This window comes from Passer montanus, unplaced genomic scaffold, assembly GCF_014805655.1.
Source record: "Passer montanus isolate IOZ18808 unplaced genomic scaffold, ASM1480565v1 scaffold264, whole genome shotgun sequence".
Classification (NCBI taxonomy): domain Eukaryota; kingdom Metazoa; phylum Chordata; class Aves; order Passeriformes; family Passeridae; genus Passer; species Passer montanus.
This window is the reverse complement of record NW_024367306.1, coordinates 1-18,054: the sequence shown is the minus strand read 5'-3', so window position 1 is coordinate 18,054 and position 18,054 is coordinate 1. Positions and strand designations below refer to the sequence as shown.

At 63.6% G+C, this 18,054-nt stretch overlaps 3 protein-coding genes across 5 annotated transcripts; 2 read left to right on the top strand and 1 right to left on the bottom strand.

The window, feature by feature from the left end:
* The first annotated feature begins 25 nt into the window (after nucleotides 1-25).
* Nucleotides 26-11,365, top strand: PITPNM1 (phosphatidylinositol transfer protein membrane associated 1). 3 transcript variants are annotated; one of them, XM_039712317.1, is made up of 24 exons: nucleotides 26-212; nucleotides 748-855; nucleotides 1,484-1,698; nucleotides 1,772-1,893; nucleotides 4,254-4,478; nucleotides 4,564-4,878; nucleotides 5,213-5,308; nucleotides 5,416-5,523; nucleotides 5,634-5,695; nucleotides 5,766-6,010; nucleotides 6,502-6,691; nucleotides 6,795-6,902; nucleotides 6,996-7,138; nucleotides 7,365-7,543; nucleotides 7,840-8,010; nucleotides 8,208-8,357; nucleotides 8,457-8,605; nucleotides 8,679-8,789; nucleotides 8,924-9,040; nucleotides 9,249-9,397; nucleotides 9,498-9,647; nucleotides 9,983-10,166; nucleotides 10,401-10,529; nucleotides 10,635-11,365. In XM_039712317.1, the coding sequence occupies exons 2-24, from the start codon at nucleotides 778-780 to the stop codon at nucleotides 10,899-10,901; spliced, it is 3,663 nt and encodes a 1,220-aa protein (XP_039568251.1). In that variant the 5' UTR covers nucleotides 26-212; nucleotides 748-777; the 3' UTR covers nucleotides 10,902-11,365. The 3 variants fall into 3 exon arrangements, with proteins under 3 accessions (XP_039568251.1, XP_039568252.1, XP_039568253.1); XM_039712318.1 differs by lacking the exons at nucleotides 26-212; nucleotides 7,840-8,010 and having other exon boundaries at nucleotides 219-855; XM_039712319.1 differs by lacking the exons at nucleotides 26-212; nucleotides 10,401-10,529; nucleotides 10,635-11,365 and having other exon boundaries at nucleotides 219-855; nucleotides 9,952-10,092.
* Nucleotides 11,366-11,579: 214 nt separating this feature from the next.
* Nucleotides 11,580-14,627, bottom strand: LOC120503634 (aryl hydrocarbon receptor interacting protein). The gene is made up of 6 exons (XM_039712321.1): nucleotides 13,621-14,627; nucleotides 13,300-13,479; nucleotides 12,949-13,137; nucleotides 12,594-12,770; nucleotides 12,366-12,507; nucleotides 11,580-12,281 (listed from the first exon to the last, which is right to left on the bottom strand). The coding sequence occupies exons 1-6, from the start codon at nucleotides 13,717-13,719 to the stop codon at nucleotides 12,076-12,078; spliced, it is 993 nt and encodes a 330-aa protein (XP_039568255.1). The 5' UTR covers nucleotides 13,720-14,627; the 3' UTR covers nucleotides 11,580-12,075.
* A 52-nt stretch (nucleotides 14,628-14,679) lies between these two features.
* On the top strand, nucleotides 14,680-18,039 carry LOC120503632 (scavenger receptor cysteine-rich type 1 protein M130-like; the record flags this gene model as incomplete). Its single annotated transcript, XM_039712316.1, is given in 9 exon segments — nucleotides 14,680-15,126; nucleotides 15,197-15,514; nucleotides 15,602-15,922; nucleotides 15,997-16,299; nucleotides 16,373-16,687; nucleotides 16,804-17,168; nucleotides 17,171-17,558; nucleotides 17,646-17,768; nucleotides 17,827-18,039. Coding segments are annotated over 9 exon segments (2,740 nt in total), but the record flags the coding sequence as incomplete, so codon positions are not given.
* Nucleotides 18,040-18,054: the final 15 nt, after the last annotated feature.

Genomic DNA, 18,054 nt, shown 5'->3' with positions numbered 1-18,054 from the left:
GCTGATCGCTTGAAAACGCGGCTTTTTAAATAAAACACCGGGTTTTTCCGGGGGCGGCGGCGGCGGTACACGCGGAGCGCCCGTGAGTGGCGCTCGCTGCCTTCCGCTCTCTGACGTCACGGCCCCCCCCCCTCACCTGCCTACGTCACGGCTGTCGCCGTGGGAACGGGCTGTGATGTCACGAGCCGAGGGGCCGGTGCGCAGCGGCGCAGGTTTGGTGGGGCCGGGGGGCGGCGGGGACCGGGCGGGCGGGCGGGGGGGAGCGGAGGGCCCCGTTGCCATGGCAACGGAGCCGAGCCGAGCGGGGCCGAGCCGGGCCGAACCCGGGGCCGAGAGGGGCCGAGCGGTACCGGACTGAGCCGAACGTGGGACTGAGCCGGGCCGAACCTGGGGCCGGGGGCGGCCGAGCGGTACCAGACTGAACCGAACCGGGAGCCGAGCGGTGCCGGACTCCACCGAACCCAGGGCCGAGCTTTTCCGAGCCGGGCCGAGCGGTGCCGAGCGGTACCGGACTCAGCCGAGAGTGGTGCCGAGCCGGGTCGAACCCGGGACCGAGCGGTGCCGGACTGAACCGAACCCGGAGCCGAGCGATACCGGCTTCAGCCGAACCCGGGGAAGGAGCGGCTCCGAGACGGGCCGAACCCGTACCGGGCTGTGCTGAGTGCGCCCCGAGCGGTTCTGAGGGTGCCGAACCGGCCCGAGGTGTCCCGGAGCCGGCCCGGTGCGGTGTAACGGAAACCCCCTCAGGAGCTGCCCCCGCTGTGCCCCGCCGCCGCCATGCTGATCAAGGAGTACCACATCCTGCTGCCCATGAGCCTGGAGGAGTACCAGGTGGCCCAGCTGTACATGATCCAGGTGGGAATGCGGGGCTGAGCAGGGGGGCCTGAGGGAGCTGCGGGGCTGAGCGGGGAGAGCTGGGGTTGCGGGGGTCTGCGGGATGAGCCCGGGGGCTGCGCGGGTCTGGGGTTTGTGGGGCTGAGCCTGAGGGGTCTGGGGCTTGTGGGGCCGAGCCTGAGGGGGTGCCCAGGGCTGTGGGGCTGGGCATGGGGAGCTGGGGGGTGCAGGGGTCTGGGGACTGTGACTGAGGGGGTGCAGGGGGCTGAGAGAGCCTGGAGATTGTAGCCTGAGGGGTGCAGTGGGCTGTGGGGAGGCATGAAGGGTGCAGGGGCTGAGCCTGGGGGTGCACGGGGGGACACAGTCTGAGCATGGGGTGTGAGGGGGCTGTGGGGCTGAGCGTGGGGAGCTGTAGGGCTGAGCATGCAGCCTGGGGGGGCACGGCGGGGGGCTGAGGGCGATCCCAAGGGATCACCCCTGCAGGTTGCAGGGGTTTCATTGAGGCTTCGGGTGGGTTTGGGACCACCGAGCCAAGCAGGGGGTCCTGCGAGCAGGTGTGGGGCCGGTGGGTGCCGGCACATGGGGGCAGGAGTGTACGCGGACCCGGGGCGCCCTGGGGGGGCCGCACTGAGCCGTCGTCTCCGTGCAGAAGAAGAGCCGGGAGGAGTCGAGTGGCGAGGGCAGCGGTGTGGAGATCCTGGCCAACCGGCCCTACAGCGATGGCCCTGGGGGCAGCGGGCAGTACACGCACAAGATCTACCACGTTGGCTCCCACATCCCCAGCTGGTTCCGGGCGCTCCTCCCCAAAGCCGCGCTCCAGGTGGAGGAGGAGTCCTGGAATGCTTATCCCTACACGCGCACCAGGTGGGAGCTGGGAGGTGGCGGGGTGGGCTGCAGGACTGGCCATGCCCCTGGGCTCAGTCCCGTGCCTCTCCAGGTACACGTGTCCCTTTGTGGAGAAGTTTTCCATTGAGATCGAGACGTACTACCGCCCGGATGCGGGGCAGCAGACCAACATCTTCAACCTGAGCGCGGCGGAGAAGAGGCAGAGGATTTTGGGTGGGTATGACTGGCCTGCGGAGCTGGGCAGGGCACTGTGGCTGCTGGGATTCCCACATAATGCTTCTGGAATGGGTGTGTGCTTGTGACAGGGCCTTAGGGGCTCAACTTCACTCTTGTTGCTGGTCCCAATGTTTCAGGGATGCTGGAAGGGAAAGGCTCCCTGGATTCTGAGCTCCCTGCCTGCTCCCTCTCATTGCTGCTGAATTAAGTTCCACATTAAAGATATTTTCAGGGACAGTTTTGTCCTCTGCCTCTTCCCTTGCCTCTATTTCTGTTTGCAGCTTCTCCTTTCTAGTGCCAGCTTGCTCTCCTCTCCTTCCATGTCCCAGCCTTGTTCTGGCGTGGATTTGTCTTCTCAGTCTCTCCTGGCATACATGGGACCCCACGCCTGGGTGCTGTGGGTTATTTTGGATCAGCTGGAGCAGGGAGAGCTGGAAAAGCATGTCCCCATTTTCCTGCTCCCTGCCCTGCTTCCCCTCTCCCCAGGGCTTTGCTCCAGATCACTCTCTGGCTCCTTTCTGCTGGGACTGGTGGGCAGAGCTGGGAGCTTGGGGTGGGATTCTTCCCTCTGCACCGAGTTCCCGTTCTCGGTGGTGTGGACATGGTCAGTTCAGGCGCCAGAGAGTGGAGTGTGACGTGCTGCCTCTTAAAATGGAGGCCCAAAATAGGCACTCGGAGGAAATGATTCATCTGACCTATTTCTCTCCCGGGCTCTTGCGGCACTGGGGATGTCCGGCCGGGATACCGATGGCTGGGGCCTGGGGGCAGGAATTCTGCCCCTACTGCCCCCAGGAAGCCACCAGGGCCAAGCAGACGCCATCAGGACATGGCCCTGTGCCCACTGCCTGCTTTTCCAGTCTCTGTGCTCATCCAGTGGGCATTCCACAGGGCACTCAGCATCTCCAGGGGCTGCTGCCTTCCACAGGGAGAAGGGCTGAAGTGGGACCAGCCCCAGTGTGGATCCCACTGGGATTTCTCTGCCCTGGTGTCTTGTAGCACTGACAGATTTAAACCCCTCTCACGTTTCAAAGGGCAATGGAAAAACATGGTCTGGGTGATCCGCAGGGATAACTGCTTCCTTGGCAGCTTTCTCCCAGTGGCAAAAGCAAAGGGACTTGGATTGTGATGGGAATGACACTGCCAGGAGCTGCTTGGGGACAGCAGGTCCTATCCCAGCTCTTTGCTGCTGTTATCCAAGATGCTTGGCATCATGCTGTGCATTGCATCATTTTTGTGGATTCAGGGCATCTCTAGTTCTTTTCCCCCTTTTTTCAGCCCCAGCTGGGGGAAGAGAGGCTGACAGCACCTTGGGGACATCAAGGGGTGCAAATAAATGGGTTTGGCACAGCCTGGAAATGGGGACAGTGCTGTGGGACTGTACTGGGAGCCAGTGGGGTGCCCTGGGATCCCCCAGACCATGACCTGGAGATGGGGCTGGAAAAGCCAAATTCTAGCAGATTTTGTGCTGGATTGAGCCCGAACGGCTGTTGGATTGTGTTTTCCTGAGTGTTGTTCAGGAGCCTTTCTCGGGGCTTGGGATGTCATCCTCGTTTGGGGGGAGCTCACCCTCATTTCGGGAAAGGTCACCTTTGTTTGGGGATGGGGCTCATTGCCCTCCCTCCCCCCCCCCCCCGGCTCTTTGGAGGCTCCTGTGGTAATTTTGCTGTGCCCTGTTTTTGGGGGACCCTTGGGCTTTTTGGGGAGGGGAGCTGGGAGTTGTGCCAAGCTGCCCCATGTGCTGTCCCCATCCTCAGCCCCCATGTCCCCCAGGGTGGCCAGGGTCACTCTGCAGCTGCCAGATCTGCCAGCTAATGCATGTATGTGTGTCAGCCCCGGCTCTCCCCAGCTCCCAGACCCTCCCTCCCTGTGCTGCTCTCTGGAATGCTGGACTGGGGTCCCACGTGGGGACAGAGATGTCTTTGGCTGCACCAAGGGTGTCTGCGATGTCCCAGCTGTGGGATTTTATATGTTCTATTAGGAAATTTTTCCCTGTGAGGATGGTGAGGCCCTGACACAGGCTGCCCAGAAAAACTGTGATCCTCCATCCCTGAAAGTGTCCAAGGCCAGGTTGGATGGGGCTTGGAGCAACCTGGGATAGTGGAAGGTGTCCCTGCCCATGGCAGGGGGTGGAATGAGATGATCCATAAGGTCCCTTCCAATCAAAGCCATTCCAGGTTTCTATGATTCCAGAACTCCAAGATTTTAGAATTCTCAGACAGAGAGTGTTTGCTGCCAGCTGTGTTGAGTGCACGGCTCATGGGAATAATCTGACCTTATTTTTGTCCTGTATTCCTTATTTTTCTACCTGTGCCCCCTTGCCAAGCACCGCGAGGTGACACGTGCCATTACCCCCACAGACACCATTGACATTGTGCGTGATCCCATCTCCCCCGGGGAGTACAAGCCCGAGGAGGATCCCAAACTCTACCACTCATCCAAGACGGGCCGGGGGCCGCTGGGGGATGACTGGCTGGAGGCAGCAGCAGCCAGCGGGCCCCTCATGTGCGCCTACAAGCTCTGCAAGGTGGAGTTCCGATACTGGGGGATGCAGTCCAAGATCGAGCAGTTCATCCATGACGTGGGTGAGTTTGGACCCGTGGGTTGCTGGAGGGATATTTGGGCAGCCGTGGGATCATGCTGGACTCGCCTCCTCCCTTCTCCCACCAGGTTTGAGGAAGGTGATGCTGCGTGCCCACCGCCAGGCCTGGTGCTGGCAGGATGAGTGGACGGACCTGACGATGGAGGATATCCGGCAGCTGGAGGAGGAGACGGCGCGAATGCTGGCACAGAAGATGGCCAAGTGTGGCGAGGGCGAGGAGCCGCCCACGGCTGGGGTCAGCCCCGAGGGGCAGCCGGAGACAGATGGTCCTGGCGGTCAGGAGGAGGCTGAGCTGCAGGCAGGGACCGATACCCCCTCAGATGATACGTTTGCCAAGCAGTGGTCCACCTCTTCCCGGTCTTCCTACTCTTCCCAGCATGGAGGTGAGACCAGGTCCGGTGTGGTTTTGCCCTGGATGCTGCGGTTCTCCATAGGAGATGTGTCAGGGAACTGTTTTGCGTGGCTTGGGTCTCCTGGGCTGGGGCTCTGGGTGTCCCAAGTCTGGTCCCAGGTGTCTTGAAGGGGCCCTGGGTCTCCTGAAAGGACTCTGGGTGACCCAGGGATGGTCACAGATCTCCCAAAGAGGGACTCCGGGAGACACAGGGATGGCCCCAGATCTCCCTGGGCATCTGGGTTCATGCCCAAGGGGGAGCTGTGGGGCAGGAGAGGGGGTCTGTCTGCAGGGGGCTGTGAGTGCTGACCCCCTGTGGGTGGTAGGGGGCGTGTCTCCTCAGAGCCTGTCGGAGTGGCGGATGCAGAACATTGCCCGGGACTCAGAGAACAGCTCCGAAGAGGAATTTTTCGATGCCCACGGTACTGGCACCATCTTGGAACAGGCTGGGTGGGGGCAAGGGCATCTGAGGATGGGTGTGCAGGCACAGGAGTGTCCCCCCACCCACGCTTCCCTCCTGCCTCTGCAGAGGATCTGTCTGACAGTGATGAGGTCTTCGCCAAGGAGATGACCAAGTGGAGCTCCAATGACTTCTTGGACACGCTTGAGCGGCCAGTGGAGCTGGATGAGGCACTGGGTGAGCTCTGAGGGGGTGCTCTGGCCCCAAATCCTGGGGTGGATGTCCTGGGAGGGGCCTGATTCCCACCCGGAGACCCCAGCTGCCTCACCAGGGCTGTGTGCTCGCAGGGGACGGAGCCAGCGTCACCAAGGGGGATGGTGAAGGATTGGGAACATCCAGCTTCCCTGAGGTGCGTGTCCCCTCCCTCGGGCCATGCCCTCCTGCCGTGTCCCCCGACTTGACCGCTCTCCTTCCCGCAGGGTGGCACAGCAGAGAGCACGGAGCAGATGTGCCGGATCCACGCGCTTTTCCTCATCCTCCACAGTGGGAACATCCTGGATCAGGGAGCGGGCGAGCCGGGCTCCAAGCAGGCGGATGTGCAGACGCTGGCAGCCACCTTTGATGCTGTCACCCGTGTCCACTTTCCTGAGGCACTGGGACATGTGGCCCTGCGCCTGGTGCCCTGCCCGCCCATCTGTGCTGCAGCCTACGCCCTTGTCTCCAAGTATGGATTGCTGCTGGGAAAGCAGGGGACTGGGGAGCTGGTATCCTTGGAGAGGGAACTTCAATTCTGGTGGGACATTAAGGACTGGGAGGGGATGTGGGTTAACTCCTGGTGCAGTGTCTTGGGGCAAGCAAGTGTTCTGTGGTGAGGTGGAATGGGGTACATGTAATTCCTGGTGTGGTATTCCAGGTCATGCAGGTGTTTTGGTGTGGGATGAGGACAGCGGGGCAGGATGGGCTAGGATGGGGATAATTCCTCGTGCAGCATCCTGGGTTGAGCAAACATTGTGCAGAGAGAGGCAGCATGGAATGGCATGGAATTGGATTGGATAGGGTAACTCTGGATACAGCATCTGGGGTGAGCAAGGTCTTGTTCTGGGAGGGAACAGGATGGGGATTACTCCTGGTGTGGCATCCTGGGGTGAACCAGTACCATGCAGGTACACGAGGATGTCAGAACAGTCACGTTCATCCCTCGCCGTGTCCCCCCAGGCTCAGCCCTTACAGCCATGACAGGGACAGCCTGTCCAGCAGCCAGGACCACATCCCACTGGCAGCGCTCCCACTGCTGGCCACCTCCTCGGGCACCTACCAGCAGGCCGTGGGCACCGTCATCACCCGTGCCAACCAGGCCTATTCAGCCTTCCTGCACTCCGGAGAGGGCACTGGCTTCTGCGGCCAGGTGAGGTGGAATCTGGGGGGAAGCTTGGCTCTGGGGCCCAGCTGTGACCCTGCATGGAGGGTTTAGAGGTTTCACCCTCCTCGTGGATCTGTGGCCTCTGCAGGTGGTGCTGCTGGGGGACTGTGTGGGCGGCATCCTGGGATTTGATGCCCTGTGCCAGAGCCGGGCGGGCTCAGGGGGCAGCCGGAGCAGCAGCCGCCGTGGCAGTCTGGTGAGTGCCTTGCATTCCAGCACCCCCTGGGGAGGGTTTGGGGGTGCACTGGAGGCCACATGGGATCTGGGTGTTTGGTGCCTCTCCCTGCAGAGCACAGAGCCCATCTCCCCGGAACAGTGTGGCAGCCTGGACCCGCTGGCTGATGGGACAGAGGGAGCACCAGTATTGGGCCAGGCCAGCCCTGAGCTCCCAGGGGCACAGGGGGACAGCCAGCAGCACGGCTCCACGAGCAGGTGAGCCCAAGGGGCATGGTTTGCTATATTGTGCTTTATGGGAAGGATGCAATTCCCATCTGCTCCAGGCTGGGAAGGAGCATTTCACGGAGGCTACCTGCCCCGGGGGGATCTTGCTGGAGCTCCTCTGGGATAACAGGGCCACACCAGGCACAGCTTTGCCTTCAGGATGGTGGGAATGCAATGTTGCCATCCCTCCCCATGCCCACTGTCTCTGCTGTCCCAGCCTGCAGGCCAGCGAGGCCCCGCTGGAGGCAGAGGCAGCCCGGAGCAGTGCCATGGCACTGGATGGGGCAGAGGGTGCCAGCACCCGCCTCGAATTTAAGGTATCCGGCTTCTTCCTCTTCGGTTCCCCGCTGGGGCTGGTGCTCGCGCTGCGCAAGACCGTCATGCCTGCTCTGGATGGTGAGGATCCCTGCCTGCCTCGGTGCCAGCCCCTGACCCTCCCTGCAGGGCTCAAGTCCCTGAGTCAGGCTCACCTGACAAGCCTGAGCTCCCCAGGACCACCCCAGAGAGCCCCTAGCATGCCTAGCCCTGGCTGTGGGGGTGTTGGTGGGTGGCTGAGTGTTCCTGCTCTGTGCCAGCCTCAGCCTATCTCTGGTGCCCCAAATTTCCCTGTCCAGCCTTTCCTTTTGCTGTGTCCTGCTTTACTCCTCCTGGGCATTTTGCTCCTGGTGCCCTGACCCCACTCTGTGCTGCAGTGGCCCAGCTGCGTCCTGCCTGTGAGCAGATCTACAACCTCTTCCACGCCGCTGATCCCTGCGCCTCCCGCCTGGAGCCCCTCCTGGCCAAGGCCTTCCATGCTGTGCCCCCACTGAGCGTGCCCCGATACCAGAAGTACCCCCTGGGTGATGGCACCTCGTCCCTGTTGGGTGAGCAGGTTCCCACCAGGCTGGTGCCAGGCACCCTGGGGCCACGTCAGGGTACCAAGAGCACCCACATCCTGGCTGGGTGTGGGTAGAGGGATGTGCAAGCCCTTCCCACTGCTCTGGGGCTCTGCTGGAGGGGTGTCTTGGGGTGGTGGGTGTCCCCAGGGGCTCTGGGTGTGCTCACCCAGCTCTCTCTTCAGCGGAGGCCCTGCAGACGCACTCTGCCCTGTTCCTGCCCAAAGTGGATGTGGCTGCTCCCCCTACCCCCACTGGCAGCTTTGGGGGCTTCTGGAAGGGCAGTGAGCCGGCAGAGCCCCCCACTCCTGCCAGCACCAGCGAGGTTGTCAAGAGTAAGTGTCATCCCCACCCACCCCATCCCATGTGGGCACCTTAGGCTGCACAACAGAGGATGAGGTCTGGAAGAGGCTTCATTCCAGCTCTCCCTGCAGTCCTGGAGCGCTGGTGGGGCCCGAAGCGCATTGACTACTCTCTGTACTGCCCTGACGCCCTGACTGCCTTCCCCACCATCACCCTGCCCCACCTCTTCCACGCCAGCTACTGGGAATCCTCCGACGTGGTGGCCTTCATCCTGCGCCAGGTACGGTGGGCCCAGCGGGGTGGGTGGCAGGATGGGGCCAGCAGAGGCTGAGCTGGTCCCGTGCTGTCGGCAGGTGATGGAGAAAGAGGGGCCACAGCCTGCGGAAAGCGAGGAGAGCTCCATCTACAGCCCCGCCATCCCGCGGGAGAAGTGGCAGCGCAAGCGCACCCAAGTGAAGATCCGGGTACGTGGCCAGTGGGAGGCCACCTGGGGTGTCCTGGGGTGTGTGGGTTCTGGGACAATCCCACAGCCCAGTGGTGTCCCAGTGGCACCTCAGGAGCTCCCCCAGGAGCTGCTGAGCACCCCGTGTGCCTGCAGAACGTGACGGCCAACCACCGTGCCTGCGATGTCATCGTGTGTGAGGGCAAAGCGCAGGTCCTCAGCGGGCGCTTCATGTATGGACCCCTGGATGTGGTGACACTGACTGGGGAGAAGGTATTGCTGGGCTCAGGGGGCCACCAGGACCCCTCAAACAGGGTGGGGTGTCCAGGACCGGGCATGGGGCTGGTGTCACCAACAGTAGGGGAAGGATGTGGGTAACAGGACCCTGTGTGGGATGGTGGGAGAAGGTTGTAAGGACTTGTGTGGGGACACAGCAGGATGTGGGGGTCCTGCCTGTGCTCAGCCCATTTCCCTCTCTCAGGTGGACATCTACATCATGACACAGCCGCTGTCAGGGAAGTGGCTGTACTATGGCACCGAGGTGACAAGTGGCAGCGGGCGTGTGACCTTCACCATCCCTCCAGACAAGGCTCTGGCCATCGGGATCTACCCTGTGCGCATGGTGGTCAGGTGAGGTGTTGCCTCAGTTTCTCCTCCAGCCCTTTTGGCAGAGCTACACTGCTGCTCTGGCAGCAGAGCTGGTGCTGAGCCACCACCTCTGCCTTTGCAGAGGGGACCACAGCTACGCCGAGGCGTACCTGACCGTGGTGGCCCGTGGCACCGAGTCCGTGGTGTTCAGCATCGATGGCTCCTTCACTGCCAGCGTCTCCATCATGGGCAGTGACCCCAAAGTGCGGGCAGGGGCTGTGGACGTTGTAAGGTGGGTGCTCTTCAGTCAGGGAGTCAGTCTCCCCATCTTTCATGGTGTGACAGCTCAGTTGGGGAATGTCATAGCGGGGACAAGAGGGAGAGTATTCCACCACTCCCGTGCCTCCAGCACATCATGTCTATGCTGGTGCCCTATTGTGGAAAGTAATCCTCTCCAAGTTTGGATGTGGTCCCCAGAGCTCTGCTGTGCCTTCTTTTTGATAAAACCCTTGGGAGCAGGGAGGTTTTGGAGGCAGCACCCACACATGGTGTATTGGGAGATCCCAGCTTCCCATATCAGGACTGTCTCCACACAGGCTCCTGGCAGCCACCCATGTCCCCTCCTAGGCACTGGCAGGACTCGGGGTACATGATCATCTACGTGACGGGGCGCCCCGACATGCAGAAGCACCGTGTGGTGGCCTGGCTCTCCCAGCACAACTTCCCCCACGGCGCCGTCTCCTTCTGCGACGGGCTCACCCACGACCCGCTGCGCCAGAAAGCCGCCTTCCTGCAGAGCCTGCGCACCGAGGTGGGCACGGGGATGCTGCCAGGACACAGGGCTGGAGCTGGGGTGGTGTGGCTGTGCTGAATCCTCTGCATCCTGGAAATGCTGGGAGCTGGACTGCATTGCCATGGCAGAGCGGGAAGCTTCTCAGGGCAGCTCCCAGCCATCCCTCTTAACATGAGGGTGTCCAAGCTCTTAGGGGTGGCTGTCTCTGTGGGAAGGGTTGTTCCTTGCCCTAATGCTCTTGTCCCTGGGCAGGCAGAGATCTCCATAGTTGCTGGCTACGGCTCCACCAAGGATGTCTCCGTCTACAGCTCACTGGGACTCACGCCAGCACACATCTACATTGTGGGACGGGCCGTCAAGAAGTTCCACAACCAGTGCCAGGTATGCTGGTGGCAGGGTTGGGGACAGATGGGGGATGCAGGGGATGATGGCTGACCCCACCAGCCGGCCGTGGCCACTGGCTCAGGCTGTCTGTGTGTCCTGCAGTTCCTCTCTGAGGGTTATGTTGCCCACCTGGCCCAGCTGGAAGCCGCAGCCCTGGCTCACTCCCCCAAGGGCCCCCCACGACCTGTGCTGGGCAAAGGCACCTATGGCTGCCCGGCGCCTGTCGACTTCCTGCGGAAGCAGAGCCAGCTCCTGCGCTCCCGGGGCTCCAGCCAGGCAGAGCGGGATGGGGGGCCCCCCTCAGCACCCCCTGGCTTTTCCCGGACCAAGCCCCGCAGCATCAGCCTCAAGCTGGAGGGTGAGGAGTGAGGGTGGCACGGCCATGTCCCCCTTCTGCCACATCCCTGATTTCCCAGCAAGGAGCACCTGGGGACAGAGCTGGTGCTGGGCCATGAGGCCATCGCAAGGAGATGAGGGTGCTGGATCCCCTGATACCAGGGGGTGCTGGGAGAAGACTCAGAGCCCCCCAGAGGACCAGAGTGACCCCCTCAGGGCAGAACCACCCTGGGTCCTCCCTGCTGCCCCCAGCCCCGTCCCCTCTGGTCCTTTGGGGCCGTTGGGCAGTGCCCAGTGGGGTCTGCACCCCAGGGTCATCATCCCTGTGCAGAACTGGGGGCTGTGGCTGTACCCCAGAGTGAGTGGCACCTCCCCACCTATTTATTTCCGTCCAGTGTCATGGCGCAGGGCTGGGTTGGGGTTCCAGAGTGGTTCCTCTGTTCCCCCCTTTTGTTTCGGTGTTGAATAAAGAGATGTTATGACAAGGTGCCAGCACCCATGAGTCTGCTCTGTGCCTGTGGCCACAGGGTTCCCACCCACTGGGAAAGCCCCGGGGAGCCTCCAGGCTGTGGGGCACAGCAGTTGGGTCACAAACAATTTAGGACAGGGAAAAGAGCCTGGGGTGTGTGGGCTGTGCCGGTGCTGACACCCTCCCCCTCTCCAACTTGCTTTCCCCTCATTTTACCTCTAGCAGTAAATTTTTGTAGTGACCAGGGGGTGTGACTGGTTTTACTTGAGTTTATCTTGGCATACCATGATCAGAGATTTATAGAGATAGCAGGAACAAGCTGTTACTCTATATAAAATATTCCCGACACTGACATGACAAGAGGAGACACTGGTTTGGGATGATAGCAGCAGCCTGGATAAGTGACAATGGCGTGGCACAGAGAACAGGCATGAACGGGTTGGAGCTGGGGCCGAGGCTCAGTGCCGCCCCTCCATGGCCACCATAAAGTATAAAAACATCAAATAAGTGATAAAAGTTGGCAGGCAGCAGCAGGCTCTTGTCACCTACGCATCCCTGGCGTGACGATGAGCCCTGGCTGTGTCCCCAGGCCGTGGCGAGCTCCGGGGCCATTTCCACTGACTTCAAATAAGTAAAATCTGTATTAAACATTAATAAACATCCATGACCATTCCACATGTGGAATATCTAAAAAAACCTGTCCCGAGAGCACTGGGCTCTCCCTTGCAGCCACGGACTCTACTGGGAGAAGATGCCCTTGAAGCGGATCTTGTCCTCGGCGTCCTTCTCCCGCAGCCGCGCTTCCAGGCTCCGCAGCTCCTTGGAGACCACGGGGCGCAGCGAGGGGTCGAGCGCCAGGACCTTGGCGAAGTCAGCCTGCGCCTCGGCCACGTTCCACACGGCCGCGTGGGCCTTGCCCCGCTTGAAGTAGGCCTTGACGTTGTCTGTGGGGAGAGAGCCAGGGTCAGCGGAGCGTGGGGGGTCCTGCTGGCCTGCACAGCCACCTGGGATGGCTCGTGGCTCCTTACCCTCGTACTTGTTGAGGATGGAGGAGCAGTGGTCCAGCACCTCGTAGTACTCCTCACACTGCAGCTTGCACTGGCAGTAGTTTAAGAGCAGGGGTGTGATCTTCTGGTCGAGCTCGATCCAGTCGGGAGAGCCTGGCTGCTCCTGTGGCAGACAGAGCAGGGAGAGTGAGGGGCAGCTCTCAAGCCCTGCATTCCCAAGGATGCATGTGTGGATCTGGGGAGACTCACCTTCATCTGCAGGTTCTTGAGACAGGCGATGGCATCGTAGTATTTGGCAGCTGCCTCAGGCACCTTGCCCTGCCGGTACAGCTCGTTGCCTTCCTTGTGGATCTGGGGCACAGCCTGGAGCTTCTCCTCATCTGTCATGGCCCATGGGTCCTGCTGGTAGGAGCCGGGTGGCTCCACCTGCCAGCACCCCATCATGGAATCAGAGAACAGGATCACGGAATCGTTTAGGCTGGAGAAGACCTCCAGAGCCATCGAGTCCTGCACTGCCAGGGCCACTACTAAACCACATCCCACATGCCTCATCTCTGTGTTTCCTGGACACTTCCACCCCGAGCTCCCCGCGCCGGCACCTCACCTTCAGCACCTCGATGTCAAAGATGAGGGGCTGGGGGTTCTTCTGGAGCTCGTCGAGGTCGGGGTACCCCAGGGAGTAGTGCTCGTGCATCTGGGCGATGCTGCAGCAGTGCCGCTGCCCCTCCAGCGGGTCCTTCCCTGCTGCGATGTTCCGCAGGCTCTTGGACACTAGCGGGTAAAGCACCACGTGCTGCGGGAGGGAAGGGAGCCGGAATTTCAGGAGAGTGGGGGTAAAATTTTAGGATGCTCCGGCCTCGAACCCCGAGGCCACTGACATAAAGTCACCGCCCACCCGCACAGGCCACGCCCCCGGCCACAGGCCACGCCCCCGGCCGGCCCCGGTCCCGCCCACCTTGGCGTCGCAGCGGAAGCGCGCGCGCTCGCCGGGCCTCATGGTTCGCAGCGCCGCTTCCCACACGGGCAGCTTGAACTTCTTCCCGGCGATGAGCTCCATGGGCTTCCCCCGCGCCCTGCTGTCGTCCACCGGCGTCTCCTCATCGTCGCACCGCAGCGTCCGGTAGTGGAAAGTGGCCTGAAGGAGCAGGAGGAGCCCACGGCGTCACCATGGCGACGCAGGCGGGGGAGGAGGGTGGGGAGGACGCGCATGCGCGCCTGCCCGGCCGCGTTCCGCTTCCCACATCCCCCCACCCCGCCCGTGCTCCGCAGAGCTGACCTTGGTGCCGTCGCGGAAGTCTGGCAGCGGCCCGGTGCCCTCCCGCAGCACCTCCTTGTCCACGCCGTCCGCCCGCAGCTGCTCGACTTGCTGCGCCATCGCGCCCGCTCCGCCCGCGCCGCCAGCCCTGGCTCGGCCGCCTCCGCCGCCGCTCGGTTCTTTCCGGATAGCCGCGGCTGCGCGGGGCTCCCCCTGCTGGCCCGGGGGTGGCGCGGCGGGGCGGGGGCCCCGGGAATGGGGCGTGGTCAGATGGAAGGGGCGTGGCCAGCGGAGGCAGCCGCGCGGCCGGTGCCCGCCTGGTTCTCCCGGTTTCCCGTCTCCCCCCGCCTTCCCGGGGTGTCATTCCCGGAGACACGGGAGGCGTTCCGGAGTGAAACCTCCTCTGACGCTTTGCCACCTACACGGAAAGGGCGCGGTGTACAATGGGAGGTTGATAATGTCGCCGAGGGCCACTGTGAGGGTTCCCGCCCACCTCGGGGAGAGCGTGGCCGGGTGGTCTCCTCCCGCCAGCCCCGGCTGGGTCTCCGTGCGGGCAGGAAGGACAGGCAGCCGCAGCAGGGCTGTGCGACACCCCTGGGGGACACCTCAGGGCTTAACGGGGTTTAGCGCAGCTCACAAGACATGCTGGGGTGACACGAGGACGCTGGCAGGCGGCAGTCCCCAGTCCCACAGAAGGGCTGGTGACCCGGGGGGGTGACTGCACTGCTGCGGCAGGGAGCCCGTAGGGAGCGCGCCGTTCTGCTGGCACTGTCACTGCTCAGCACTACTGGGGGTGGCTCAGGCCCATGGTCGCCCTCACACACAGCCGAGAACTCGAGAGAGCTCCTGCTCCCCCCTCTTGCACCCCTTCTTTTTCGGTGCTGCTTGATACAAGATTACGCAGGTGCGTCCCCACAAACGCAGCTGGGCTCAGTGCCCCCCCAGGTTGTGGTTTCACCGCGGGCACGGCTGGCACGGAGCCGCGGCGTTGGCGGCGGCAGCGCAGGTGCCGGGAGGCGCGTGCGGTCGCCGGCGAGGCCGGGAGCCGGCGGGCGGTGACCGCCTCCTTCCTGCGGGCTTTGGGCTCTGCAGGTGGCAGACCACGAGGTGGGCCCGCGTACGCTCTCGCTCGGATGTGGGCTGCAGCCCGCGATGCCCGTCGGGTGCCTCTTGGCAGGCGGCGGCAGCGGCGTTGGAGGCCCGGGGGGTGCAGGAAGGGCCCCCGCAGGGCAGGTGCCGTGGGGGGGCTGTCTCCCCCCGGTTGCATCCGGGTGCCAGCCCACTGCGGCGAGGCGTGTGACGGCAGAAGCGCGGGCGAGGCTCATATTTGGGCACGGAGCAGGGTATTGGAGGCCGCGGCCCCGCGGCCGGGAGATGAGGCGCCTGATAAAGGCCGCTGCCCCGGGGCTGCTGCGCGCAGGGGCTCGGGCGCTGGCGAGAGGCAGCCCGGCTGCGCGGGCTCGGGGCCGGCGGCCATGGGGCCGCTGCTGGCACTGGGGCTGCTCGTGTGCGTGCGGCTGTGTGCGGGTGAGTGTCGGGCGGGCGGCAGCGGGGCCCGGGCGGCGGCGGGCCCGGCTCAGCAGCCTCCGTGCCGCAGGCTCCGGGCAGCTGCGGCTGGTGGGCGGCGGCGGGCGCTGTGCCGGGCGCCTGGAGATGGAACACGGCGGGAAGTGGGGCTCCGTGTGCGCCTTCGACTTCGACGGGGAAGCTCGCTGGGCCGCCGTGGTGTGCCGGCAGCTGGGCTGCGGCCGGGCGGCCAGGGCGTCCCTGCACGCCCCGTTGGGGCAGGGCAGCGGGCGGATCTGGCTGCAGCCCTTCTGCAACGGCACCGAGGATGAGCTGAAGAACTGTTCACGCTTCACATGGGGACAGCATTCCTGCGGCCACGAGTGGGATGTGGGGGTGACCTGCACAGGTGAGGGGACCCGCTGGCCGTGCTGGGACAGCCCCCTGGTGCTGGAGCATGCCGGGCCGGGCTGAGCCGTGCCGGTGCCCTGTGCAGATGCCGTGGAGCTGAGGCTGGCGGGCGGCGGCGGTCCCTGTGCCGGGAGGGTGGAGGTGAAGCTGCAGGGACACTGGGGCTCGGTGGCAGACGACAGCTGGGACATGGAGGACGCCGAGGTGGTTTGCCAGCAGCTGGGCTGTGGCTCGGCTTCTGGTGCCTACTTTGCCCTTGACCGCTTTGGTGTCAGAGTTGGTCCCATCAGTCTTGTCCTAGTGGACTGCAGTGGGGACGAAGCCACACTCTGGGACTGCAAGATCCGTGGCTGGGGACCCTATAACATCAGCATCCCTTACAGGGACACTGCCGTTGTCTGCCAAGGTAGGAGCTGGGCTTGAGGGGAGTGAGGCTGTTCACGCACATCCCTTGACACCGTCCCTGCACTGCTCCCACAGGCTTTTCCCAGCTGGTCGGAGGCGATGGAGCCTGTGCCGGGCGGCTGGAGGTGCGTCAGGGCCGGGCGTGGGTCGGTGTCTGTGCGGATCAGGTGGACATGAAGGTGGCGCAGGTGGTGTGCAGGGAGCTGGGCTGCGGCGAGGTGATCGGCATCGCCGGCAGTGGCCGTTTTGGGGCGGTGTCGGGATCGCTGTGGGACGGGGGCTTCCAGTGCCATGGCACCGAGCCCCTGCTCAGTGCCTGTGCCCGGCGTCCGCGCCACGACGAGGCCTGCCCCGGCCCTGGCAGCGTCATCTGCTCGTGTAAGTGCCGGGGACACCGGGGGGTGTTGGGGTCCCTGCGGCATCAGTGCTCTGACGGCCGCTCCCGTCACAGCCTACACGGGCTTCCGAGTGGCGAACGGCAGCTCGGGCTGCTCCGGGCGAGTGGAGGTGGCGGTGAGGGGCACGTGGGGCTCCGTGTGCGCCAGCGAGTGGGAGCTGCCCGATGCGCACGTCCTGTGCCGGCAGCTGGGCTGCGGCCGCGCCCTCAGCGTGGCCCCGGGAGGCTCCTTCGGCAGCGGGGAGGGGCCGCTGCGGCCGGACGCCTTCGGCTGCAGCGGGAGCGAGCGGCACCCGGGCGAGTGCCCCGTGGCCGTGCTGGGGAAGCCGCCCTGTGCCCCCAGAAACGCCGCTGCTGTCAACTGCTCAGGTGGGTATGGGGACCTGTGTGAGGAGCCTGAAAGGATTTTCGGACCCTGCTAAGAATTAATACGACAACATGCAGGGTTATTTTGGGATGAAGCGCTGAGTGGGGCCATTTTACAGGCACTGCTGAGTCCCTGCGGCTGGTGGAGGGTGAGACCCGCTGCGATGGGTTTGTGGAGGTGGCCACAAGCACCGGGGACTGGCGCCGTGTGCCAGGAGAGGTTTCGCTCCTACGGAATTTGAGCAATGTGTGCTTGGAGCTGGGCTGTGGAGGACTGGAGAAGAGTGGTGCTGTAAATGGTAACGTGTCCATGTGGGACCTCAACAACTCAGAGTGGGCCGTAATGGAAGAGGTCATCAAAACAATCAAGGGGATGACAAGTGATCTGACCACTAGGAGCATACATAAGAATTATTTTGGGAGTACTTACAGGTCCATGAAGACTGCACCAGCTGGCATCTCTCATGGTGTGAATATTATCTGCTCAGGTGGGTGTCCCGGGAAGGACCGGTGAAGTGCCGGTGCCTCAGGCAGCCAGCCCAGCCCATTCCCTCTGTGCCCACAGGCAGCCTGCAGGTGAGGCTGGTGGGGAGCTCTGGGCGCTGTGCCGGGCGTGTGGAGGTCTATTCCGGTGGCGGCTGGAGCTGGGTGTGCCAGGAAGGCTGGGAGCTGCAGGACGCGGCCGTTGTGTGCCGGGAGCTGGGCTGTGGCACGGCCCTGGAGGCCCCGAGCTGGGCGCGGTTCGGGGCCGGCACGGGGCCGCTGTGGCCGTACATCCCCGAGTGCTCCGGGTCCGAGGAGTCTCTGTGGCGATGCGGGCGCACGGAACGGCGCGAGTGCGGGCGCGGCGGCGGGGCAGGGGCCGTCTGCTCAGGTCAGTGCCGGGCAGCCGCAGGTCAGGGCCCGGCAGAGCCCCCGGGGGGTTCCTGGCCGTGCCGTGACCCCCCTGCCCCCCTTGCAGAGCATCTCTCCGTGCGGCTGGCAGGAGGCCCTGGGAGCTGCCGGGGCTTCCTGGAGCTGTTCCACAACGGCACCTGGGGCCGCGTGTGCGCCAACGGCACCTTGGCGCCGTGTGCCAGGAGAGGTTTCGCTTGTACAGAATTTGAGCAATGTGTGCTGGGAGCTGGGCTGTGGACGACTAGAGAAGAGTGGTGCTGTAGATGGCTCAGCCTACCTGAGGACACTCAGTAGCACAGACAAAGACATCATGCAAAATGTGATCAAAACCATCAAGGATATGACCACCAAGCTGTCTGACGGGCTGCCGGAGTACCTTCTTAATGATGACTGGATGGAAGACTGGATGACCACTGCCCCAGCTGATATCCCGTATGGGGCGGCCATCGTCTGCTCAGGTGGGTGTCCCGGGA

What these genes read in the sequence shown, in the direction of transcription:
- PITPNM1 (XM_039712317.1), top strand. Translation starts at nt 778, where the DNA reads ATGCTGATCAAGGAGTACCACATCCTGCTGCCCATGAGCCTGGAGGAG. An exon ending in GAAGAGGCAGAGGATTTTGG is followed by an intron (nt 1,894 to 4,253) that starts GTGGGTATGACT and finishes TTACCCCCACAG; the next exon opens with ACACCATTGACATTGTGCGT. An exon ending in GCAGCCGCCGTGGCAGTCTG is followed by an intron (nt 6,903 to 6,995) that starts GTGAGTGCCTTG and finishes CTCTCCCTGCAG; the next exon opens with AGCACAGAGCCCATCTCCCC.
- LOC120503634 (XM_039712321.1), bottom strand. Translation starts at nt 13,719, where the DNA reads ATGGCGCAGCAAGTCGAGCAGCTGCGGGCGGACGGCGTGGACAAGGAG. An exon ending in ACTTCCGCGACGGCACCAAG is followed by an intron (nt 13,480 to 13,620) that starts GTCAGCTCTGCG and finishes CTGCTCCTTCAG; the next exon opens with GCCACTTTCCACTACCGGAC. An exon ending in TCAAGAACCTGCAGATGAAG is followed by an intron (nt 12,508 to 12,593) that starts GTGAGTCTCCCC and finishes TGTCTGCCACAG; the next exon opens with GAGCAGCCAGGCTCTCCCGA.